This window comes from Hypomesus nipponensis, chromosome 3 (genome assembly GCF_054491055.1).
Source record: "Hypomesus nipponensis isolate SF chromosome 3, ASM5449105v1, whole genome shotgun sequence".
In the NCBI taxonomy this organism is placed as follows: domain Eukaryota; kingdom Metazoa; phylum Chordata; class Actinopteri; order Osmeriformes; family Osmeridae; genus Hypomesus; species Hypomesus nipponensis.
Genome location: NC_140363.1, coordinates 19,717,398 through 19,743,570, shown reverse-complemented (window position 1 = coordinate 19,743,570; position 26,173 = coordinate 19,717,398). Strand labels below are relative to the sequence as shown.

Here is a 26,173-nt window from a genome sequence, read left to right as displayed (position 1 = left end):
GAAGGATAATGACAGATCTCATCTCCCTTCCTCTGCATCACCATTACAGTAGCTCAGTATTTTCACACCAAAATGTCCTATTAACTAAAGTGTCGCCCAAAATATCATGATGCTGTCTGGGCATGCATGGTGCCACTAGTGGAACCTCAGTCACCCAATAGGGAGGCTGCAGCTGGAGCTGTGGGCTGTCCTATAGGGTGAGGCCTGTCACTGCATGCTGTCCAATAGGGTGAGACCTGTCATTCCTGTCACTGCATGCTGTCCAGTAGGGTGAGACCTGTCACTGCATGGCGTCACGCCCGCAGGCCTGTTACCACGGCAACCCGGCTGAGTCTCTGAGGGGGGGTGATGGAGGGTCGGGGGGGGGTATTTGGGGTACACAGTGCTCATCATGTGGTTTCTCAAGCATGCTCAGCCCACCAGAGACCTCCAGCCCCAGCCCAACCTAACACCAGTAAATTACCTCTACAGCACACACACACACACACACACAACCAGGCTGTGTTGGGAACAGAGTCACCATGGTGGATGTGGAGTGTTTCCATCAGCTCTACTCTGCATCTTTAAGCCTGCTGGCAAAATGTATTTGGTTTTAGAGAGCTGGAGAGAGAGAGTTGAGACAGAAAGAGCTGGAGAGAGAAATGGAAAGAGAGAGATTAGAGAGAGAGAGCTGGAGAGAGAGAGATGAGAAAGAGAGAGCTGGAGAAAGAGAGATGGATAGAGAGATAAGAAAGAGAGATGGAGAGAGAGAGATGAGAAAGAGAGAGCTGGAGAAAGAGAGATGGATAGAGAGAGATAAGAAAGAGAGATGGAGAGAGAGAGATGAGAAAGAGAGAGCTGGAGAAAGAGAGATGGAAAGAGAGAGATAAGAAAGAGAGATGGAGAGAGAGAGATGAGAAAGAGAGAGCTGGAGAAAGAGAGATGGAAAGAGAGAGATGAGAAAGAGAGATGGAGAGAGAGGGCAGGGGATCATTAATGCAAGGTAAACACAGATGCAACAGCTCCTGGTCTTGACGACAGGGCTGGTGTTCCTCTGACATCACCGTGTCTGTATACCCGGAAGAGTTAACGTTCATCCAGTCAATCCCAATGTAAAGCATCCAATTAGAGGAGAATAGAGTCCAATTAGCAAGTAGAAGGAAATTCAACCTATCATGTCTTGATTCCTGAGTGCTGAATGGGTGTCACACTCCTCCTGGTTTCGGAGTAGTGAGTTCATGCATCTTTAATCACCGTTCTAAATAATGTGGCATGATTAATGAATGAGTCTACTTCCTGGGGAGCAGTGTGCTAATTGGTGGAGGCTGAACAGTGCTTGGGTGTCTTGTGATTGGAGACAGAAGAAGTCAGCTTGGATAACTTCCACAGGTGTCCAGTGCCTCCCTGGTGTTCCCACACTAACAGCCTCCATCACCCTGACAGCTGTTTACCATGGGGGTTCCCTGTCTGGGTGTCTGGACAAAAGCCTGTTAGGAAAATGCCAAGTCAATAGACTCTCCTACAGAACATTCTGAGCAGAATTATTCTGCTATTTACCCACACGCAGCTTGGCTTTGATGTGGCCAGATCAGGCTGGGGGAGTTTGGGGGAGGGCCTGGGAGGGGACAGGGTAGAGCTAGGAGTCTCTCCTCTCCTTCTCCACAAGCCTTCAGTTCAGTATTGTATTGATCCAGCAGCTGGATCTACATAATGATTAATGACACAAACATTAAGAGACCGCCTACTGTTCTACTGGCTTCAGGAAACGAGGCAGAGAGAATGTGGCTCTCGTAATCAGGACTAACTGGTGAAATACAAGCTCACAGCTCACCCCCCTTCTACCTCTCCTCCTCTCAACCTGATTAAAACAATCTATTCGGATCATCCTAGTGCTAACCAGATTATGAGGGGGACTGTGGATATTTTGGCGAAGCAATTAAACATTGTAAAATCAAATTGCAAATGTTTGACTCCCAAAAACAATCCAGGCAGCAGAGTGAAGTACTGTATTATCTCTTGACCACGGTTTGTGAAGAGGCTGCTGGTTCTCTGTCACTGAGTACAGGAGGAGGACAAGGAGGAGGTGGGATAATGGAAACTGGGTGAATTTGCTGCTGTTAGCGTATAAAATGGTATATGGTCCTGCTCCCACACTGCCGTCCCCTGTTAGAGCTGTGAATGGGCTCCTCTCCTGGTCCCTACTCTCTGAGCTCGGTCTGTGGGGGACACCGGCCACCTCTCCCTCGTCCATGGGACGTTGAGTGGAGAGATTGGATGACATGTCGGGACACAAAGTAGAGTAAACTCTACAAGAGTTCAGTGAGACAGGAATGATTGCGTCTCTGCAACTGTTCCGTGAGAGTGAGTGACAGAGATGTGGAGGTAATATCTGTGAACCTGCCATACTGTGTCTCTATGTCATACACTGTGTCATACTCACATGTTTACTGTCGTGTTCTCATGTCGCCTCTGATCCTAACCCAGAGAGGGCCCCTGGCTCATTCCACATCCACAGATTCTTCCTCTCTAACACAGCCAACAGGAAAGGTCAAGGGATTATTCAGCCTCAACAAGACTGCTGCTACACTCTCTGCAATAACCCTACAACCCACACACACTCACACAAAGTCCAGATCTCTCAACAGTATTTTGGCTTCCTGACAAACCTGGGGTTGTGCTTGGGTCATTTCCTGCCGCATCAGCGCAATAAAACACCGCTGGAGTACGGCTCGCCCTGCCCTGCTCAGCACAGCCCATCAGCACACCTTGCCCTGCCTGGCCCTGCTCTGGCCAGCTCAGCACAGTTCAGCAGCATACCCCCCTGTCTGGCCCTGTCTAGATCAGCACAGCCCACCTCACCAGCACACCTCACCACGCTCTGCCCTGCTCCTCCCCCCACCTGCTCCTCTCCCCCCCTGCTCCTCCCCCCGCCTGCTCCTCTCCCCACCTGCTCCTCTCCCCACCTGCTCCTCCCCCCCCCTGCTCCTCTCCCCCCTGCTCCTCTCCCCCCTGCTCCTCTCCCCACCTGCTCCTCCCCCCCCCTGCTCCTCTCCCCCCCTGCTCCTCCCCCCGCCTGCTCCTCTCCCCACCTGCTCCTCTCCCCACCTGCTCCTCCCCCCACCTGCTCCTCCCCCCCCCTGCTCCTCTCCCCCCCTGCTCCTCTCCCCCCCTGCTCCTCTCCCCACCTGCTCCTCCCCCCCCCTGCTCCTCCCCCCACCTGCTCCTCCCCCCACCTGCTCCTCCCCCCACCTGCTCCTCTCCCCCCCTGCTCCTCCCCCCACCTGCTCCTCTCCCCACCTGCTCCTCTCCCCCCTGCTCCTCTCCCCGCCTTCTCCTCTCCCCACCTGCTCCTCTCCCCACCTGCTCCTCTCCCCGCCTGCTCCTCCCCCCGCCTGCTCCTCCCCCCACCTGCTCCTCTCCCCCCCTGCTCCTCCCCCCGCCTGCTCCTCCCCCCACCTGCTCCTCCCCCCTGCAGTGCAGCCAGAGAGCCAGCCTGACCTTGGACACGTAAGCGATCCCTGGGCTCAGAGCTGCCAGAGACCGGGCCATCTGTCACTGTTCCGTCTGGCTGCAGGTGATTGAGCAAGCGCTGATGCTAGGGTTGTATTCCAGTGGTAAAGTTGGGATAAAATGTTTTTAGTGTTTCCGTTTTGTCTCCCTGCTTTGTGAGTGAATGAATCACAATGATTCAAAATCCCAACTGTTTCATCTCCATAGCACGTGTCTGTAACCTTGGCACCCTTGATGCCTCCCCGGACAGTCCTGTTCCTGCATATGGAGCCTGGAAACCAGGTCTGTCACCAGCAGGAACCCTAACCCAGTCTATCCCTAACACTAACCCAGTCTATCCCTAACACTAACCCAGTCTATCCCTAACACTAACCCAGTCTAACCCTAACCATAACCCAGTCTAACCCTAACCCGGTCTAACCCTACTGCTGGTAGTGTGTCTGATCGCAGCCCGGAGACAACATGATAACTCCACCCTGATGCTTTGTTCTAATAACGCTGAGACAAGCTGATTCTTGACTCGTGATAACAGAGCTCTCAGCAGGAGAGCTTCACATCCTGGGACAGAAGAGAGAAGCTCACCTCTGACCCGGACCATGCTGAATCCACAGCTTAGTCACACATCTGTTCAGAGAGAGAGATTGTCAGCTTTAGTATCCACATTCTCTGTGTGTCAGAGAGAGAGGACAGATAAGTTGTGGATTCGTCACTGGTTGTTTAATGTGTTGCTTACGGACGGCTTGAAAAGACTTGTTGGTCAAACATCACAAGGGTTACATGGTCCCAGGCCTGCTCTGAGTGGCAGGGGCAGTGAACCCAGCGGATGTGAGGATTTACAGGATCCAAGAGCTCTTACGTAACGAGTCCAATTTGTAAGATGCTGGAATCGAACCCACCGCGGGACCACAATCCTGTTAGATCAGGTCTCAGAATGCACTGACCATATGAGAAGCTGCACATAATGCAGGGAGATGGGATAAAGAAGCGGACAGGATGAGCTCAGTCCAGATATATCCCATATCTCTAATCCTGAGATAGGGGATCTGAGGCATCTGTCTGTCTGACTCTCTCTTTCCCTCTGTTTCTACCTTTTCCTCATTCTACCCTTCTTTCATTGCCTGCTTCTCTCCCTCTGTCTCTTTCTACATAATGGAGACGGGATGCTGAAGGGAGCGACACATCTGTCACCACGGTGATGCCAGCTCTGCAGAGAACAGAGCATCCTGTCAGCACGGAGCTTGTGCCCACTGCCCACCCACACCCACGCACACCCACACACACCCACGCACACACCCACACGCACACACCCACACACACACCCACACACACACCCACACACACACCCACACGCACACACCCACACACACACCCACACACACACCCACACACCCACACGCACACACCCACACCCACACACACACACCCACACCCACACACACCCACGCACACACACACACCCACACCCACGCACACGCACACACACACCCACACACACACACACCCACACACGCACACACACAAACAGGCACTGTATAAATACAATACTTTACTAGTTTTGAGCAGAGGTTTCACATCTTCACATCTTTCCTAGAATAGACCTCAGCAGATGTCCTGTACAGACATAATGTTATTGTTTCCATCTGCACATAGAACACTGACTAGATTAAACCTGATTAGATTAAACCGATTTGTGTTAAGCCTCTCACCTAACGTTCTGTGTGCTGGATCTGTATTCACAAACGTTCATAGACAATATGATCTATAGTAAACCTTCTGCACGTCGCTTCAGATAAAAGCTTAAAATGTAAACTTCCTTTGTGTGTGCCCCCCAACAAGGCTTTAAAGGCAACCATCCAACCATCCATCCAACCATACAGTCGATCCATCCAACCATCCAACCATCCAACCATCCAGTCGATCCATCCAACCATCCAGTCGATCCATCCAACCATCCAGTCGATCCATCCAACCATCCAGTCGATCCATCCAACCATACAGTCGATCCATCCTGGAACATGTAGAATGCCGTACCATCTGCCTCTAGATCCACCTGTCACTGGTGTGACGTGTCTGACACACAATGGCACAGACACATTGTGATGTTTCTGACACACTTCACACACACCAGCTCCTGGGAAGAGTTTCACAACCAGTGAACTAATAGCTGAAATTAAGATTTAAAATTCAAGTCATATTTTTTTGTTTTGTACTGAAGGCAAGGCAGTTGCAGCTTCCTGTCATAAGACACATTGTCAATGTTTAACCACAGAACCCTTAGAACCTAAATTAGATTTGGTTCTAGAGGGCCTGACTTCTGTAGTAGAACTACTTCCATCTCTGCTGAAAACTGAACAGGTGAAGTGCAGCCGTCATCTGGGCAGCACTGGGACGTGACAGGAAGCTGACTGGTAACTCCTGACCGCCATCTCAACCACCCCTGCTGCCCTCTGAGAGAATAAAAAGGCAGATTCATGTGGAGGCTTTTAGAGGCGGTCGAGGATGCGTGAAGTCACAAATCGGGGGCAGACGTGCCAACTCAGCACCCGCTGGCGGAGCGTTGAGCTGCAGGTCATCAGTCCTGCTGAGCTCCACCCTCTCTGCTGCTGGACCCGAGAGGAAGCTGGTGCTCTGGGACGGTCCGAGTCAGGGCTGCAGTGGATCATCATGTACTGTGTGGGTACAGTCAGGGCTGCAGTGGATCATCATGTACTGTGTGGGTACAGTCAGGGCTGCAGTGGATCATCATGTACTGTGTGGGTACAGTCAGGGCTGCAGTGGATCATCATGTACTGTGTGGGTACAGTCAGGGCTGCAGTGGATCATCATGTACTGTGTGGGTACAGTCAGGGCTGCAGTGGATCATCATGTACTGTGTGGGTACAGTCAGGGCTGCAGTGGATCATCATGTACTGTGTGGGTACAGTCAGGGCTGCAGTGGATCATCATGTACTGTGTGGGTACAGTCAGGAGGCTGGAGGCGAGGGTGGAGGCTGGAGGCGAGGGTGGAGGCTGGATGATTCATCTGGGAGCACAGCCATGTGAGAGGCTGCAGATTAGGCTTCTGTTCTAACAAGCTATAAGCTATACCAGCGCAGGGCGCAGAACTATCATTCCACTGTAAATCAGTTCATTAAACATGAGTCTGGGGAGGATTGAGCTAAACCGGGGAATTTCAGCTTGTGTCTTTACAAATCTAATGATTACCTGAAATTAGAGAGGACAGAAAATGTGCCCCCTGCTGTGCCACTCTGACATCCATCAACTCACAAAACACAACATTTGAACTGCTGGCACTTCAGACATTATTATCTCACACAGAGAAAAATACAGAGGCAACATATAATGACTGTAATTAATTTCCATCTGAAGATTACTGCTCTCATTACATCAAATTAATGAAAAGTATAGCTCATGGAATTATGAATATATTTTCTTTGTTATCTCTGAAGGACTGGAAAGTTTCTGTAACTGTGTATTTTTTCTGAGGTAAACTTTACATTTACATTCAGTCATTTAGCAGACGCTCTTATCCAGAACGACTTACAGTAAGTACAGGGACATTCCCCCGAGGAAAGTAGGGTGAAGTGCCTTGCCTAAGGATACAACTTAATTTTGGCTCGGCCGGGAATCAAACTGGCGACCTTCAGATTACTAACCCGATTCCCTCACCTCCCAGCCACCTAACTCCCCTGACTTTAATTAAGTACATTCATGTACATAAGTACAGAATGATGGCTATACACTGACAGATGGTTTTTAAAGACTGTGAAAACAATCACAAGATAATCAAATGTTCCGTTCAAATCAAATCAATAATTCCGCTGAAAGGCTAGCTAACCTGATGTGGGCACGCCAGGCCTGGTTACAGGGACCTGGCTGGATGGAGGGTGTGGCCGCTCCCCGGCATGGCGGCAGATGACAGGTGACGTGATGGGATGTGACAGGTGGCACCGTGGGTAATATGGCTCAAACTCCCATCAGCCGTCCAGCTGATGTCCTGTCCTCCCAGCCCTGCTGAGAGCTGACACTCAGACACTGGCCAGTCTGACACAGAGCGGATCAGCCGTCCAGCCGAGCAGTGCTCTCTCCCTCCCCTGGGGATGAAGAGGCGCACCGCGGCCAAAAGTAGTCATTATTGGATCAGAATCCACAAGGAGCACCCAGACAGCCATAACGTGACGGGGAGGAGCAGTTTTGGAAAGTGACTCATTGGTGTCTGAATGTTGTGTGAGCAGAGGTGGACCCTGGGTCACCGTGGTGACAAGGGACCAGGAAACACAGCAATAGGATTAATTTATTGCACTACTTTATTTTTCCTTCAAAATAAAAGCACGGTTCAGCAAAGCTACTACATACCAAGGGCCATACATACATAGCTATTTATTATCTGTTTCGAGGTGTTCCATAAATTTGGACATGTGATATATTTTGACGTGTCACCTAGAATGTTTTATACCGTGAACATTTGCAGTTAGAATGCTGCATTTTAGCAAAATAAATAAAAAATGAATGAATAAACTTTTTTTATATTTAAATTCATAATTGTTTTCAAATGAGAAACAAAAAACACAAACTGCTGTATTTAGAACCAGTGCCTGGTTCAGGATAACTACTGCACTTAAATACCATGAAGAAAAAAACCAAATGGTATTTGCATAGCTTGGTTTTTAACGTTGATAAGGCACTTAGTCAATACTTGATTTAGGCATTTCATCATATAATCAACCTCTTTCACCTGCTCAAGTCATTCAGTTGAACACCTCATCTCTGCTAGCATGGTCATGTTTTGAAAACTTATTTTAAATCACATTACTCTCTGTAAAATCAACTCACCCTCTGTTTTGGCATAAGTCTCGTTTTTTCAACATTCTTAAAATATTGAAGTAGTAATCTTGTGCATATTACGACCCACTCACTGTCCCATAACCCCACACAACCCAATGTTTCTCAAAAAGACAAAAAAATTGTGCAATGGTTTGGGGTTACGTGGAGAAAAAGGCATCAAGTTGTCAAAAACAACAAAACTCCAGAACAGAAAACAAACTCATGTCTGGGCCAGGTAGAATAGTCCCGTTCTCAGGTCGTCCTGTACTGAGGGTACAGTGATGTGAAACGGTTCCCTCTTTCTCAGAGAATATGAGAGCCTTCGCCCTCTCCTCCAGCCTGTTCAGGACGTCGGGCAGGCGATGGGAGATGCTTGTCAGCTGCTCGTGAGAAGATCCAGCAGGTCTGAGATCTGCTGTTCCTCCAGGAGGGATCCTCCAGGTGGAGCAGCTCTAGTTCAGCTGGTCTTCATACTGCTTGCGGAAGCAGTCTCCAGCAGGGAAGAAGTCCCAGCACCTCTCCTGGTACATCTTCCACACGTACGATTCCTGCAGGATGCAGACAAAGGGTTACAGCCAGGGCATCCTTCATGATCAGCTGGGAACTGATCAGATGTGCAGAGAGACACTGCTGCTGTCAGACATAAGGTGTGTATATGGCCTGTACAGGTGTATCTCCAGGGAGATACACAGATTATTTACCTGACCAGTGTGCTCAGTTTCATCTTTGTTGATGAGATACATCAGGAAAAACCTAGTCAGTTCAGAGAGAGAAGACAGACGGGGTCATGCTGAAAGCAGCCTTTCAGTTGGAAATGTCATTAAATTCATGTTTTATAACTTTAATTGACTTCACACTTGACTGCTGGAACTGTAGCTATTTCAAGCATGAATAACTCTAGCTGAGTAGAAGCACTGTACTCATACACACAGAGAGGGGAGGAGAGAGGGGAGGGGAACTGGTAGTATGGACCATTGAGGGTAGAGGTACGATTAATCAGGCTACATGGAAACCAAGTAGAAACATCAGTAGAGGATCAATGACATGAGGTGCAGGGATGGTCACAGTGAGAGGTGTGTCCAGGTGCTACTCACAGGTAGTTGGCTAAGTTGTGCTCTTGTAAGGTATGTGTCTCAAAGCCGTGAGGCGTCGTGTCAAAGTAGTCGTTGCCGATGCCACAGATGAAACATTTGGTCTGAGGATCAAACGTGACAAACATTCAGCATTCAGCTCATTTCCTGTTTTTAGTCTGACATTAGTCTGACACAAACCCAAATCAACTTTCCCCTTTCACAAAGTTTCCCCTGACCTCCATGTCTTCCTTCACTTGCTCCTGTTGGTCTCTCAGCTCTCCGAAGGCGTCGATGATCAGACCTGAGGACACAGAGCAGAGTCCTCGTCACACCCTGTCTCTCTGAGGTGTGAAGCTTCTCCTGCTCTGGGGGGGGGAGGGTGTTTCTGGGAAGGGCTGTAAGGTTCAACTAGGCTGAGGGTGGCTGTGGATCTGAGGAGAGTCAGGGTGACTGTGTGAAGCTGACACACCCCCTCGTCCTCCTGACTAATCTCTCCTCAGGGACGTCCAGCCATTGGAGGGATGGGAGACGATGTGACTTTGACACGGCTGGTATCAACCTGACACACACATACAAACACGTACATAAAAAACACACACACAAACACACACACACGCCCACACAGACAGACAGACAGACACACACACACACTCTCTGACCCTACCCTGGATGATGGCCAGCAGGATGACGATGACGAAGAAGAAGAAGGTGATGTCAAAGAGGATACGGTACAGCTCGTACGGGTCGCCCGCCGGGTCCTCGATCTCGTCCCCGATGCCCCCCCCGGCTCGCACGCCCACGTACATGTGGAAGAGGTAGCACTGAGAGGGGTGGGGGAGAGAGAGAGAGAGACGGAGAAAAATGTCATCTGAACTAGGTCACAGGGATATATGTTACATTCCCACAAATATGGGTTGAAATATACAATGTTGTTGCTGTAATAACTTCTCATAGCTGACAACACAGTCCTGTCACAACAGAACCCTACATTTACAGTACATACAGCCATCACTGTCACTGTGTCATCATGTCCAACTCACTGTCATCATGTCCACCTCACTGTCATCATGTCATGACATGATGTCATCATGTCCAACTCACTGTCATCATGTCATGACATGATGTCATCATGTCCACTTCACTGTCATCATGTCATGTCATGATGTCATCATGTCCAACTCACTGTCATCATGTCGTCACACTTCATATCTGGCTCTGCCTCGTCTTCACTCTTGTTATAGAACTTGCGGAAGAAGTTGAAGGCGACCACAGTGTAGAGGTACACCACTACAGCCAGCAGGCCCACTGTCAAGACCAGCTGTAGGACACACACACACACACACGCACACACACACACACACACACACACACACAGGTAACACCTCTCCCCTCAGCAACAGAGTTACAGGTTAAAAATCCCCCCTAGTGGCTGAAGGGGGCAGGGCAGGGTATGATCCAGACCTGTTTGCCGTTGTGTGTCACAGAGGACAGGATGGTGCGCAGGGTCTTGAAGCCCATGGCGATGTCCAGCAGGTGAGCAGCAAAGAAGAAGTTGTTGTAGTGTCCCAGGATGGACATGGTCGTATACCACACCAGGTACAGGAAAGACTGCACCAAAACAATCAGAGCACGCCAATAACACACACAATCATACGTCAAACAATCACATTATTTTATCGCACTCACATTATCTGTGAACACCACGCCCAGCTTCCAGATGTGGTACTTGGTGTCGATAGAGCTGAGCCTGTAGGTAGAGGTTGTAGCAGGTCAAAACTTCCTAGTTTTATCACCACATTTGCTGGTAGTTGTGTGGCTGTGTTTGGTAGTGTGTGGCTGTGTGTGGTTGTGTTTGGTAGTGTGTGGTTGTGACCTGCTTGTCAGGGACCTCACCAGGACAGTAGTGAAGCCTCCTTCAGCACCGTCTCCTCGGTGGGGTTGAAGTCCAGGGCACTCTTGTCCAATCCCAGCAGTTCTGCAATCCTCTCGGCGCCGTACAGATCTCCGTACTTGTTGATCACCTACACATTCACAGCAGGCAGCCGTGAGCCCAGGGCTAACTGAGCCCAAGCCTAACTGAGCCCAGGCCTAACTAAGCCCAGGCCTAACTGAGCCCAAGCCTAACTGAGCCCAAGCCTAACTGAGCCCAGGCCTAACTGAGCCTAGGCTTAACTGAGCCCAGGTCTAACTGAAACCAGGCCTAACTGTCTGGCCAAGGTACACAGATCACAGGGACGGGTGAAGCCTACTTACTTTGCGTTTCACAAACTTGTCCCAGTAGTTGTTAGGGAAGGAACTGCAAAGAAGAGGATTGAAAATAAATTGAGGAAACCAACATACCACTGTGATTTTCAGCCTGTGGAGTTTGAGACCCCCCTCCTCCCCTCCTCTTCCCCTTCTCCCCTCTTCTTCCCATCCTCTCCCCCTCCTCCCCTCTTCTTCCTCTCCTCCCCTCCTCTCCCCCTCCTCCTCTCCCCCTCCTACCCTCCTCTTCCCTTCCTCTCCCCCTCCTACCCTCCTCTTCCCCTCCCCCAGTCCTTACGGGCTGTTGATGACCAGCAGGGTTAGGGTCATTATGGTTAATTAGGGTCAGTCAGGGTTAGGGTTAGCCAGAATTAGGGTTAGTCAGGATTAGGGTTAGTTAGGGTCAGTTAGGGTTAACTCCTTACGGGGTGTTGATGACCAGTCGGTCCCACTGGCCCTTGATGTCATCATCTGAAGGTTGTTCAGTGATGTAGAGGCCGTCAAACTCCAGCTTTCTGGCAATCTCCTTCTCCCGCTTAAACACCACCAGGGGCACCTACCAGACAACACACACTCACTGTGTACGTGTGTGTATGTGGGAACCTGCATGCATGTGTGTTTTTAAGTGTGTGTATGTGTGTGTGTGTGTGTGTGTGTGTGTGTGCGTGCACATGTACGATACAGGTCTGGAAAAAATTGGTCATAAGGACAATTTGGAGTGAGGAACAGAAGGGTTTCATTTGCAGTGACAAATGCATCCTTCTTCACTCCAAATGGTCCTTCACAACAACAACAAATGAAAGAAAAAGGTGCTCAAATTTTTTTCCCCACAGCTGTATGTACTGTGTGTGTGTGTGTGTGTGTGTACCTTCAGGTAATAGTATCCCAGCACACACAGGAAGGAGATGATGGTGTGCAGGATGGCCAGGAAGCAAAGGGTGGGGGCCATGTAGCCAGTGCTCTCCTGGAGGACAAAGTACTCAGATGAACTTTCTTCCGGCCCCCCATCTCCCCTCCAGGGGTCGTCCTCCTCAGAGTCATCCCCTGTCACCTGACCACCACAGGAAACAACACCAGCCAATCAGATTAGATACAAGAACAAATCACCTGATCCTTGGAGGAAAAGTCACTTACCTTGTAGAACAGCAGAATGAAGTTGATGGCGAAAGCAACAAACAGCGCCAGGAAGCGAAGGTTGTAGAAGTTGCGGGCTAGGTAGTTCTGGAGAGACAATGCATCACTCAGGAACCCGTCTCTCCACACCAGAGTCAAATCCCACCCATTCATCCACAGACAGGTTCAGGACCTGGCCTCACCAGCATCTTGGTCTGGTAGATGTCCATCCCAGCGAAGAAGCTGGTCATGAAGGCCTCTGGGCTTCCCTTCTTGTGGCTGGGCCTCTTCTTAGGAGGCTTCCTCTCCTCCTCCACCAGGGGCTCCGTCTGGACGTCCTCCCTGGCCTTGTCCGAGTCCCTCTTCTCTCCATCCTCTGAGCTGGAGCACACACACACACACACACAGTCTTAGACAGTAGGAAGTGTGTGCGGTCCAGAACAGACTGGAACAGTGGAAGCAGACCAGGTGAGACAGTCAGGAACAGAGCAGGAACTCACTCTGCCTTCTCGGGCTCTGCTCTGGCCTCTCCCTCTGGACTGCCACTCCTCGCAGCCTCCTAGAGACACACAGGTTCACAAGCAGCGCGTGTTCACTTCTTCATGTCAAGCAAAGCCCATCCACAAGGGAGGTATACTGTTATACCGTTGATATGGAATAATACAAGTGTATGTGTGTGTCCTGTTTGTGTGTGTGTGTGCCAGCATGTATATGTGTGTGTGTGACAAGGACCCACACAGACCTGAGCCTTCTTCTGCCTGACGGCGCTAGCTATGGAGGGGGCGTCGACCCCCACCACCTCGGCCACATCCCCCAGGCCTGGCTCCGCCCCCTGCTTGCCTCCCTCCCTCCGGCCCTGCACGGCCAGCAGCTCCGCCATCAGCTCCGCCTCCGCACACTCCCCCTGCGCCAGGCCCCTCTGTTCCAGCACTGCCAGCTCACTTGCCTCCAGCTTCTCCGCTTCCAGCACGTCGCCGTGGATACCAAACTGGGTGGGGTCGGGCATGTTTCCAAGGATGTCGGTCACCTTCATGTTCCTGGCACCCTCCACCAGCCCGCCCCCGAACATGGTGGTCCACAGGATGTGGAAGAACCCCCAGACCAGGCTGTGGACGAGGTGGAGGAGGCCCGTGAGAATCACCCAGAAGAAGGAGAAGAATCCTCGCACCATCTCCCTCACACTCATCTTCCGGAAGCGGCGGTACTGCCGCCGCATGCTCCTCAGAGTGAGCAGCTGTCGCAGGCTGGACACACTCCTCCTCAGGGAGCCGCAGGCCACGGTGAAGGCCGAGGAAGACTCCAGCAGGGCACTCTCCTCTTCCTCCTCGCCCTCCTCCCCCACACTCTGCCTGTCCTCCTCCTCCTCCTCAGGGCGCTCCGCTGCGTCCGGCTCCGAGATCTGAGAGGCAAGCTGCATCTCGAAGATGGTGTCCTCGCAGAAGTTGACAAACAGCTCCATCTTCTCGCTCTCCCCTCCCTCGTTCACCACATCGAAGATGAACTGCCTCTTGGACTCCTTCACCTGGGGCTTCTCCCACTGGGTCCTGCTGGACTCGCTGATCTCAAAGTAGACCCTCTCAATGCGCTTGGCCCCACCCATGATCTCGATGCGGCCCAGGTAGGGCTCAAAGTAGCTGAGGACGCTCTCCGCCAGGTCCAGGAAGGTGGCCAGGCGGGGGTCGTGGGGCATGTGCTCCGACAGGTTGGTCAGCAGGACGGCCACGTTGAAGCCAATGTCCTTGGCCGGCTCGTGGAAACGCTCCACAAACTCTGGGTAGTTAAACATGTCATTCTCGTCCGCCTCAGTGCAGGAGAGGAGGAACTCGATCTCTGACTGGGAGTACTGCTTCTGGTTCTCCATGGACTTCTGGAACTCCTTCTTGGAGATGACCCCCTTGCTGTCTGGGTCGTACTCCTTGAAGCTGTCGGAGGTGGTCAGGTCCTTCAGCTTCAGGAACATGTCAAAGAACTTGAGGATCATCTCCACGTTGTTAGAAGATTCCACCAGCGTGTCTACCATCTGCTTGCCGATTGTTCCGTTGACAACGTTTCCTACACGAGGACACCAGGTGTTAACAGAACACACAACAGCTGAGCCTTCTCTTCTCATAGTTGATAACGAAAAACCTTTTTGATTGAATTACATTTCTCTATAATGAAAACTATGCAGAGAGAGATCTGATTAGTCAAACAGCCATATGCTGGGAGTGTATGCTCCTGGCTCCCTAACGTGGTCTAAACCAATCAAGAGGCAGCAGCTGACCCTCCAGCAGCGACAGCATCATCACGATCATGTCCTTCTGCAGGTCCAGCAGCTCCTTCAGTAACTCAATCTGGCTGGAGTCCTGTGGGGACAGAGACACAGCAGCACCTTTACTGGCAGAACAGAGCAGATGAACTGGAGGAGCCGAGGCACACGGCCTTCAGGAGGATGAACATGTATGAGCAGAGAGAGACCTCTAGTGGCTGCATGTGCTTTGTGAGACAGCATTGACCAAATACTTAACGACCTTTGGTTCCATGACACCCAGTTGGAGAGCTGGGTTAGCAGAGGTGGGGAAGACATGGACAGTAGAGGCAGTAGAGGCAGTAGAGGCAGTAGAGACAGTGGAGACAGTAGAGGCAGTAGAGGCAGTAGAGGCGGTGGAGACAGTAGAGACAGTAGAGGCAGTAGAGACAGCAGAGACTGTAGATGTATTGTGATGGTGGTGTTACCTGTGACAGCTTCATCTGCATGTTGGCAAACACGTGCAGGAAACCCACCACTGCATCCCATAGTCTGCTGTGAGCCAAGCTCTGCTGGTTCCCAATGCAGGGACCCTGAAGACACACACACAGCATCCTCAGACCAACACACACAGCATCATCCTCAAACCAACACACACAGCATCATCCTCAAACCAACACACACAGCATCATCCTCAGACCAACACACACAGCATCATCCTCAAACCAACACACACAGCATCATCCTCAAACCAACACACAGCATCATCATCAGACCAACACACACACAGCATCATCCTCAAACCAACACACACACAGCATCATCCTCAAACCAACACACACAGCATCATCCTCAGACCAACACACACAGCATCATCCTCAAACCAACACACACAGCATCATCCTCAGACCAACACACACACAGCATCATCCTCAGACCAACACACACAGCATCATCCTCAAACCAACACACACACAGCATCATCCTCAAACCAACACACACACAGCATCATCCTCAGACCAACACACACAGCATCATCCTCAAACCAACACACACACAGCATCATCCTCAAACCAACACACACACAGCATCATCCTCAGACCAACACACACACACAGCATCATCCTCAAACCAACACACACACAGCATCATCCTCAGACCAACACACACAGCATCATCCTCAAACCAACACACACACAGCATCATCCTCAGACCAACACACACACAGCATCATCCTCAAACCAACACACACACAGCATCATCCTCAAACCAACACACACACAGCATCATCCTCAGACCAACACACACACAGCATCATCCTCAGACCAACACACACACAGCATCATCCTCAAACCAACACACACACAGCATCATCCTCAGACCAACACACACACAGCATCATCCTCAAACCAACACACACAGCATCATCCTCAGACCAACACACACACAGCATCATCCTCAAACCAACACACACAGCATCATCCTCAAACCAACACACACAGCATCATCCTCAGACCAACACACACACAGCATCATCCTCAAACCAACACACACAGCATCATCCTCAGACCAACACACACACAGCATCATCCTCAAACCAACACACACAGCATCATCCTCAAACCAACACACACAGCATCATCCTCAGACCAACACACACACAGCATCATCCTCAAACCAACACACACAGCATCATCCTCAAACCAACACACACACAGCATCATCCTCAGACCAACACACACACAGCATCATCCTCAAACCAACACACACACAGCATCATCCTCAAACCAACACACACAGCATCATCCTCAGACCAACACACACACACAGCATCATCCTCAAACCAACACACACACAGCATCATCCTCAAACCAACACACACAGCATCATCCTCAGACCAACACACACAGCATCATCCTCAAACCAACACACACAGCATCATCCTCAGACCAACACACACAGCATCATCCTCAGACCAACACACACACAGCATCATCCTCAAACCAACACACACAGCATCATCCTCAGACCAACACACACACAGCATCATCCTCAAACCAACACACACAGCATCATCCTCAAACCAACACACACAGCATCATCCTCAGACCAACACACACACAGCATCATCCTCAAACCAACACACACAGCATCATCCTCAAACCAACACACACACAGCATCATCCTCAGACCAACACACACACAGCATCATCCTCAAACCAACACACACACACAGCATCATCCTCAAACCAACACACACAGCATCATCCTCAGACCAACACACACACACAGCATCATCCTCAAACCAACACACACACAGCATCATCCTCAAACCAACACACACAGCATCATCCTCAGACCAACACACACAGCATCATCCTCAAACCAACACACACACAGCATCATCCTCAGACCAACACACACAGCATCATCCTCAGACCAACACACACAGCATCATCCTCAGACCAACACACACATTTCCTTGAAACAAAACATTCTTGCACACGGTTCTGTCTCCGTGGGGTCCTAGAGATGTTGAAGGCAGGCAGGCAGGCAGGCAGGCAGGCAGGCAGGCAGGCAGGCAGGCAGGCAGGCAGGCAGGCAGGCAGGCAGGCAGGCAGGCAGGCAGGCAGGCAGGCAGGCAGGCAGGCAGGCAGGCAGGCAGGCAGGCAGGCAGGCAGGCAGGCAGGCAGGCAGGCAGGCAGGCAGGCAGGCAGGCAGGCAGGCAGGCAGGCAGGCAGGCAGGCAGGCAGGCAGGCAGGCAGGCAGGCAGGCAGGCAGGCAGGCAGGCAGGCAGGCAGGCAGGCAGGCAGGCAGGCAGGCAGGCAGGCAGGCAGGCAGGCAGGCAGGCAGGCAGGCAGGCAGGCAGGCAGGCAGGCAGGCAGGCAGGCAGGCAGGCAGGCAGGCAGGCAGGCAGGCAGGCAGGCAGGCAGGCAGGCAGGCAGGCAGGCAGGCAGGCAGGCAGGCAGGCAGGCAGGCAGGCAGGCAGGCAGGCAGGCAGGCAGGCAGGCAGGCAGGCAGGCAGGCAGGCAGGCAGGCAGGCAGGCAGGCAGGCAGGCAGGCAGGCAGGCAGGCAGGCAGGCAGGCAGGCAGGCAGGCAGGCAGGCAGGCAGGCAGGCAGGCAGGCAGGCAGGCAGGCAGGCAGGCAGGCAGGCAGGCAGGCAGGCAGGCAGGCAGGCAGGCAGGGTACCTGGATGTACTCGGTGAGGGAGTTGAAGATCTGCTTGGCTACAGCCAAGGCTCTGGAGAGGTTCCTCTGACCTGCTTCATCCATCACATCCTTCCCAGAGTAGTACCAGTAGAAGTCACTGATGGATTCCTGACAGGACGATGGGTAAACAAGCATTTCAACAACTTAGTCACACATATCAACCATGTTCCTCAGAGTGTGAATTATTGTTAATCAGTGTGTGTGTGTGTGTGTGTACCTGTTGGTGTTTAAGTGTGTGTGTGTGTGTGTGTACCTGTTGGTGTTTAAGTGTGTGTGTGTGTGTGTGTACCTGCAGTCTGAGAAGGTAGTCCACTGTGCTGATGATAATATTGACAGTGGTGGTGTTCCCTGTCTGAGTCCTCAGGAAGTTTTGAAAGTCTGCAGACGAACGGCATAATATCAGACAGAACAAATAAAGGGGTAAACATATCCAGGAACTGTTGCATGTGAGGTTACCCTGCTATCTTGTACTGTACATGCAGTACAGTAAAAAGGATCTTTGTGTCCTACCGTTATTGTGGCCCTCACAGAGCAGCTGCAGGAACCTGAAGAGGTCCTTAGTGAACTCATCGTTCTGCAGGACCTTGGAACCTGCGGAGAGGAAATGAGGTTGACGCCTGGCCCCTCAATGTGTGAAGGTCTCCAACCCTCACCCCTCCTACCCAGGCACCCTAACCTCTGAACAACCCCATCCCACCCCTACTACCCAGGCACCCTCTAGCCTCTACCCACCATTCCCCAGCTCACCCCTCCTCTAAACCACCACATCACCTGACCAGCACTACTGTCTAGTACTCCAGCTGCAGGCCTTGCATGGAGAGTGCTGTAGAAGCACAACATCAGCATCATGCCAATGTGACTGGATACAGGCTCCATACAAGCACTGACAACAGGAGGAAAACAATCGGGCCAGCTTTGTTTTGTTCTTAAAACACAAACAAAGCTTTGAGAATTGTATTCTTATTAAGTTTCAACAAAACTGGTACTGGTTAGTATAATCAACATAAAGACACACACAATACCCCAAATAGACAACAGGCACTAACTTACTTAAGTATAGAGAGAGAGACAGAGAGAGACAGAGAGAGACAGAGAGACAGAGAGAGACAGAGAGACAGAGACAGAGAGAGTGAGTTTGGGGGTTGTTGACTTGATGGGTTCAGTCCAGATGTCATTAAAGAGCATGCAGGTGTTCCTTCCAGACCAGAACAAGAAGACAAGACAAGGAGAGGGTGGGGAGTAGGGAGAGGTATGGGGGTGGGAGGTAAAGGAAGACAGGAAGGAGAATGGGGGGAGGAGGAGGAGAGTGTGGGGTAGAGGAGGGAGGGAAGGAAGGATGGAAGGAGGGTCTGGGCTGAGAGGAGCAATCAGGGTGGCAGCATTGCGAAATGAGTAGAATCTAAACCGTGTATTTACCCCGCTCACTCACGTTGACTGCGACCGATGAGTTATAAAAATGATAAGAGGAAAACAAACAAACAAAAAAAGCAGACATAAGCAAAGGAGAAGACACTGAGATTCAGTAAGAGGTAGGAACAAGAGAGAGAGAGACAGATACTGTAGTTATTCAGACATGACTCTGCTTGGCTCTAGGGGCATCAACATGCTATGTTACAGAGTCTGTCCAGGAAGGATTCTGCACTCTGTCCAGGAAGGATTCTGCCATTTGGCAGTCTGTGTTGGACTGGGAGGTGAAACAGTACGGGATCAACAGTCACCATCACTTATGCCTGATCGCATGGGGTGAGAATGAGGTGGAGTATGCATGAGAACATATCCATATCTACTGTATGCTCTCTGTGAGGTCCAGTGGTCCACGGAGAGGCCCCGGCGGGCTGGGAGGCTCGGGTACAAACAGTTCAGGTTTGGTGGGATGTAAGCGTCAGCACTCAGACAGCAACATACAGTAGCACAGGACCCCCTCTGGGATGAACACACAGATGACGAGGACACGCGTGACACACGTGAATGGAGATGTTCCAGCACAAACAAAAGAGCGTGCATCGCCGTGCAAATGCTGCACCATGTGTCTTGGGAGCCAATCACAGGCCTTCTTTTCTAACAAGACAGAGGCATGGGCCAATCATTAGCTGATGGGAGGAATAGCTGACCATCTACAGTTTTCGTATAGGCTTCTGTTATTGCTAGGCAAGTACGGATGTAGAATACAAATAGAGCTTCTACCAGAAACATAGATCGAGGGGGTCGGGTTTGGGGAAGGGATCAGGATGCAAACACCAGTCCTTCACATGTGCTCATTATATCTGACGGCTGTTAGAGATCAAGCTCAGAAGCAAAGAACCAGGAAGTTGTGTCTAACTGTGGTGATGCAACATGGTTCAGCATTGGACAACATCATCAAGTGAGCTCCTATTTCAATGGTTGGAAGAGATTACAGGGTCTACCTCTGCTTTCACCAGGTCTACGTCTGCTTTCACCAGGTCTACCTCTGCTTTCACCAGGTCTACCTCTGCTTTCACCAGGTCTACCTCTGCTTTCACCAGGTCTAACACTGCTTTCACCAGGTCTACTACTGCTTTCACCAGGTCTAACACTGCTTTCACCAGGTCTACTACTGCTTTCACCAGGTCTACCTCTGCTTTCACCAGGTCTAACACTGCTTTCACCAGTTCTAGGCAGCACCTTGATAACAGATAACAGTCCTCCTGTGTGAGGTGTGTGGGACAACGCTGGGACTACGCCTTCCCCTCTCACTTACCTGATCCCTCTTCCGTCACCATGCCCAGACCCTCTGCCTTGTTCTGACGCTCAAAGGCGTTCAGGTCCAGGACACTGGGAGTTTGGACAGAAATACAGCAGGCGTGGATTCATCTCATACTTTCAGGTACAGAACATGTTACGATTCCAGGTACAGTAAGACTATGTGTTCTGTGCTTCACCTGCAAGACTGCATCAGTCCTGATAAACTCTTAAAAAACCCAGCGTCTCGCTTTTCCTTCAGGTAGTCCAGCATTTTCTGTGAGAGAGGAAAGGGAGGATTAAAGAGAGAACACAGCAGGGCATGGGGGGCATGGGGGGTCTGGAGGGCATGGGGGGTCTGGAGGGCATGGGGGGTCTGGGGGGTCTGGAGGGCCTGGAGGGCATGGGGGGTCTGGAGGGTCTGGGGGGTCTGGAGGGCATGGGGGGTCTGGGGGGTCTGGAGGGCCTGGAGGGCATGGGGGGTCTGGAGGGCATGGGGGGTCTGGAGGGCATGGGGGGTCTGGAGGGCATGGGGGGTCTGGAGGGTCTGGGGGGTCTGGAGGGTCTGGGGGGTCTGGAGGGCATGGGGGGTCTGGAGGGTCTGGGGGGTCTGGAGGGCATGGGGGGTCTGGGGGGTCTGGAGGGCCTGGAGGGCATGGGGGGTCTGGAGGGCATGGGGGGTCTGGAGGGTCTGGGGGGTCTGGGGGGCCTGGAGGGTCTGGAGGGTCTGGGGGGTCTGGGGGGTCTGGAGGGTCTGGGGGGTCTGGAGGGCATGGGGGGTCTGGAGGGTCTGGGGGGTCTGGAGGGCATGGGGGGTCTGGGGGGCATGGGGGGTCTGGAGGGTCTGGGGGGTCTGGGGGGCATGGGGGGTCTGGAGGGCCTGGAGGGCATTGGGGGGGTCTGGAGGGCATGGGGGGTCTGGAGGGCATGGGGGGTCTGGAGGGTCTGGGGGGTCTGGGGGGCCTGGAGGGTCTGGAGGGTCTGGGGGGTCTGGGGGGTCTGGAGGGTCTGGGGGGTCTGGAGGGCATGGGGGGTCTGGAGGGTCTGGGGGGTCTGGAGGGCCTGGGGGGTCTGGGGGGTCTGGAGGGCCTGGAGGGCATGGGGGGTCTGGAGGGCATGGGGGGTCTGGAGGGTCTGGGGGGTCTGGGGGGCCTGGAGGGTCTGGAGGGTCTGGGGGGTCTGGGGGGTCTGGAGGGTCTGGGGGGTCTGGAGGGCATGGGGGGTCTGGAGGGTCTGGGGGGTCTGGAGGGCATGGGGGGTCTGGGGGGCATGGGGGGTCTGGAGGGTCTGGGGGGTCTGGGGGGCATGGGGGGTCTGGAGGGCCTGGAGGGCATTGGGGGGGTCTGGAGGGCATGGGGGGTCTGGAGGGCATGGGGGGTCTGGAGGGTCTGGGGGGTCTGGGGGGCCTGGAGGGTCTGGAGGGTCTGGGGGGTCTGGGGGGTCTGGAGGGTCTGGGGGGTCTGGAGGGCATGGGGGGTCTGGAGGGTCTGGGGGGTCTGGAGGGCATGGGGGGTCTGGAGGGTCTGGGGGGTCTGACAGAGTAGTACCCCTGCACCAGCATGGTGGAAGGGGTTACCTGCTGCACCAGCATGGTGGAAGGGTTACCTGCTGCACCAGCATGGTGGAAGGGTTACCTGCTGAACCAGCATGGTGGAAGGGTTACCTGCTGCACCAGCATGGTGGAAGGGTTACCTGCTGCACCAGCATGGTGGAAGGGTTACCTGCTGAACCAGCATGGTGGAAGGGTTACCTGCTGCACCAGCATGGTGGAAGGGTTACCTGCTGCACCAGCATGGTGGAAGGGTTACCTGCTGAACCAGCATGGTGGAAGGGTTACCTGCTGCACCAGCATGGTGGAAGGGTTACCTGCTGCACCAGCATGGTGGAAGGGTTACCTGCTGCACCAGCATGGTGGAAGGGTTACCTGCTGCACCAGCATGGTGGAAGGGATACCTGCTGAACCAGCATGGTGGAAGGGTTACCTGCTGAACCAGCATGGTGGAAGGGTTACCTGCTGCACCAGCATGGTGGAAGGGTTACCTGCTGCACCAGCATGGTGGAAGGGATACCTGCTGCACCAGCATGGTGGAAGGGTTACCTGCTGAACCAGCATGGTGGAAGGGTTACCTGCTGCACCAGCATGGTGGAAGGGTTACCTGCTGCACCAGTATGTTGCCTCCGTTCAGGATGGAGATGCCCAGCTGGAGGGAGAAGGTCACCATTGGACCAAGTCGACCTGGGAAACAACAAGAAGTCACTAAAACTGGACCAATGATGGTGTGGCCTTGCTACCCTTGAGACCAGGATCCCCTACCCTGGAGCTTGCTTTACTACCCTGGAGCTTGCTTTACTACCCTGGAGCTTGCTTTACTACCCTGGAGCTTGCTTTACTACCCTAGAGCTTGCTTTACTACCATGGAGCTTGCTTTACTACCCTGGAGCTTGCTTTACTACCATGGAGCTTGCTTTACTACACTACCCTGGAGCTTGCTTTACTACACTACCCTGGAGCTTGCTTTACTACCCTGGAGCTTGCTTTACTACACTGGAGCTTGCTTTACTACACTACCCTGGAGCTTGCTTTACTACCCTGGAGCTTGCTTTACTACCCTGGAGCTTGCTTTACTACACTACCCTGGAGCTTGCTTTACTACCCTGGAGCTTGCTTTACTACCCTGGAGCTTGCTTTACTACCCTGGAGCTTGCTTTACTACCCTGGAGACCAGGATCCCCAAAAGAATGCTAAACATAGACAAACGGTGTGTGTGGGCGTCCTCCTGTACCTTTGCTGGCGCTGATCATCTGCAGCACCATCTGAGCGGCCCCTCTGTCGTGGAGTCTGGCCTGCTGGTACAACGTCTTCTGCTTCTCCATCTCCTTCTCCTGCACAACAAACACCACAGGCACGTCTGTCAATACCTGCTCATCCAGCCAGAATACAGATCTGGAAAATGTTTCTGAACCTCAAAGGTTTTCTCTTTCCCCTCCTCCTCTTCCTCCTCCTCGTCTTCAGCACAGCTCTGGGGGAGAAGAGCAGAGAGGGGTCAGCTGGTGAGAGGGCTGAGCACCAACGCAGACCACATCTGAACAACAACCTTGTTGTGTGTACCTTGGCCATCATGTCTGCATACGCAATATACAGAGGATCCTCTTCCAACGAGCTGGAAACACAACACACAGTGGATGAGATCAGACATGACTGTGAAGTGAACACCAGCTGTCTAGTGATGTCTGAGGTGCTTTGTCTCAGCTACGTGACACATGACAGTGAGACGCTGGCTCTTCTGACAGGGCAGGAACATTCCAGCAGTGATTTAGTTAAGGAAACACTTTATCTGTTAAGGGAAGCTCCAGCAATATTACACAGCACAGATGGACTGGCAGTGCAGGGCTAGGTGTGTGTGTGTGTGTGTGTGAGAGCATGTGTGAGTGTCTGTATGTATTAGTACGTGTGCATGTGTGTGTGTGAGAGTAGCCTTGGTTTACAACCCTTAAGGGAACCAAAATCCACACAATGACAATGAACAAAGAAACACTTGACATTGTGGGTACATTTTCCTGGTTCGCCCAACTTCCAAGTGCTAGAGGGGGTTCGGGTTGGGGGGGGGGGGTTAGAATGATAATGATATTAAGGGGTGGATAGGTTAGGGTTAGAATGATAATGATATTAAGGAGTGGATAGGTTAGGGTTAGAATGATAATGATATTAAGGGGTGGATAGGTTAGGGTTAGAATGATAATGATATTAAGGGGTGGATAGGTTAGGGTTAGAATGATAATGATATTAAGGGGTGGATAGGTTAGGGTTAGAATGATAATGATATTAAGGGGTGGATAGGTTAGGGTTAGAATGATAATGATATTAAGGGGTGGATAGGTTAGGGTTAGAATGATAATGATATGAAGGGGTGGAGAGGTTATGGTTAGAATGATAATGATATTAAGGGGTGGATAGGTTAGGGTTAGAATGATAATGATATTAAGGGGTGGAGAGGTTATGGTTAGGGTTAGAATGATAATGAAATTAAGTGGTGGAGAGGTTATGGTTAGGGTTAGAATGATAATGATATAAAGGGGTGGATAGGTTATGGTTAGGGTTAGAATGATAATGATATTAAGGGGTGGAGAGGTTATGGTTAGAATGATAATGATATTAAGGGGTGGAGAGGTTATGGTTAGAGTGATAATGATATTAAGGGGTGGAGAGGTTATGGTTAGGGTTAGAATGATAATGATATTAAGGGGTGGAGAGGTTATGGTTAGAATGATAATGATATTAAGGGGTGGAGAGGTTATGGTTAGAATGATAATGATATGAAGGGGTGGAGAGGTTATGGTTAGAATGATAATGATATGAAGGGGTGGAGAGGTTATGGTTAGAATGATAATGATATGAAGGGGTGGAGAGGTTATGGTTAGAATGATAATGATATGAAGGGGTGGAGAGGTTATGGTTAGAATGATAATGATATGAAGGGGTGGAGAGGTTATGGTTAGAATGATAATGATATGAAGGGGTGGAGAGGTTATGGTTAGGGAAAACACAAGGACAGATAAAGAAGCCACCACTAGGAGAGACGCGTGTTTACCTGCACTCAGTGAGAGCGTTGTGACTGAAATGCAGGATGAGCTGATGAAGAGGGTCTGGCTGTTTGTCTGCCTCCTCCTCCTCCTCTTCCTCGAGCTGTGTCTTCTGTTAGACACACGCCCACATCAGCACACCGTGAGACCAGCCCTCTCAGCTGCCACCACACCACCCTGAGCGCTGAGCCTTCTAGGTTTTATATTACACTCAACACACATAAGTCACATTGAAAGTAAAAGGTAGTGAAGTAAAAGGCTAGGACAGAAGCAACATTTGGTGTGTTTCTGTCCGTCGGTCGATATGGACACCACAGTTCTGTCCATGCCTCTGAGACTACATGAGAAGAGGCAGATATACCAAAGATGACATTCCACTGCATGTCACTGAGCCCCAACAGGACATGCTTGCTCTGTGCAGTACATGACATATACACACACATCAGTTTCACATGATTCGGATAGATTAAGGTATGGGATATCTAGCGGAGCATGCGGATACACACACACACACACACACACACACACACACTAACACACACGGGTGAACATACACAAAGCAGCCAGATGGCTCAGGGTTCAGGTGAGTGTGGTGTGATGGCAGCATGCTTGTTAGCCCAGCCTACTCTGTCATGACCTGGTCTGAGTCAGCTACAGTCGACCCTCATCAACCTACATCACTGGGTTGTCTCTGGACAACTATTTCAGCAG

The 26,173-nt window shown here is 51.6% G+C and overlaps 1 protein-coding gene across 1 annotated transcript in view; it reads right to left on the bottom strand.

Moving 5' to 3' along the window:
* Positions 1 to 7,794: 7,794 nt before the first annotated feature.
* The window catches only part of LOC146300257 (ryanodine receptor 3), a 51,207-nt gene continuing 32,828 nt past the window's right edge, over positions 7,795 to 26,173 (bottom strand). Inside the window, exons 49-76 of the mRNA XM_084682192.1 lie at positions 25,471 to 25,574; positions 23,991 to 24,042; positions 23,845 to 23,901; positions 23,665 to 23,764; positions 23,038 to 23,117; positions 21,082 to 21,158; positions 20,901 to 20,974; positions 18,692 to 18,772; positions 18,471 to 18,559; positions 18,161 to 18,289; positions 15,459 to 15,563; positions 15,007 to 15,088; positions 13,486 to 14,795; positions 13,244 to 13,302; positions 12,947 to 13,124; positions 12,765 to 12,851; positions 12,499 to 12,681; positions 12,056 to 12,186; positions 11,640 to 11,682; positions 11,280 to 11,407; positions 11,073 to 11,133; positions 10,848 to 10,994; positions 10,570 to 10,704; positions 10,051 to 10,207; positions 9,623 to 9,687; positions 9,408 to 9,508; positions 9,015 to 9,066; positions 7,795 to 8,861 (exon numbers count right to left, since the gene is read on the bottom strand). Coding sequence (XP_084538318.1) covers positions 8,766 to 8,861; positions 9,015 to 9,066; positions 9,408 to 9,508; positions 9,623 to 9,687; positions 10,051 to 10,207; positions 10,570 to 10,704; positions 10,848 to 10,994; positions 11,073 to 11,133; positions 11,280 to 11,407; positions 11,640 to 11,682; positions 12,056 to 12,186; positions 12,499 to 12,681; positions 12,765 to 12,851; positions 12,947 to 13,124; positions 13,244 to 13,302; positions 13,486 to 14,795; positions 15,007 to 15,088; positions 15,459 to 15,563; positions 18,161 to 18,289; positions 18,471 to 18,559; positions 18,692 to 18,772; positions 20,901 to 20,974; positions 21,082 to 21,158; positions 23,038 to 23,117; positions 23,665 to 23,764; positions 23,845 to 23,901; positions 23,991 to 24,042; positions 25,471 to 25,574 — 3,963 coding nt within the window. The 3' untranslated portion in view covers positions 7,795 to 8,765. The remainder of the gene's footprint in view (positions 8,862 to 9,014; positions 9,067 to 9,407; positions 9,509 to 9,622; positions 9,688 to 10,050; positions 10,208 to 10,569; positions 10,705 to 10,847; positions 10,995 to 11,072; positions 11,134 to 11,279; positions 11,408 to 11,639; positions 11,683 to 12,055; positions 12,187 to 12,498; positions 12,682 to 12,764; positions 12,852 to 12,946; positions 13,125 to 13,243; positions 13,303 to 13,485; positions 14,796 to 15,006; positions 15,089 to 15,458; positions 15,564 to 18,160; positions 18,290 to 18,470; positions 18,560 to 18,691; positions 18,773 to 20,900; positions 20,975 to 21,081; positions 21,159 to 23,037; positions 23,118 to 23,664; positions 23,765 to 23,844; positions 23,902 to 23,990; positions 24,043 to 25,470; positions 25,575 to 26,173) is intronic.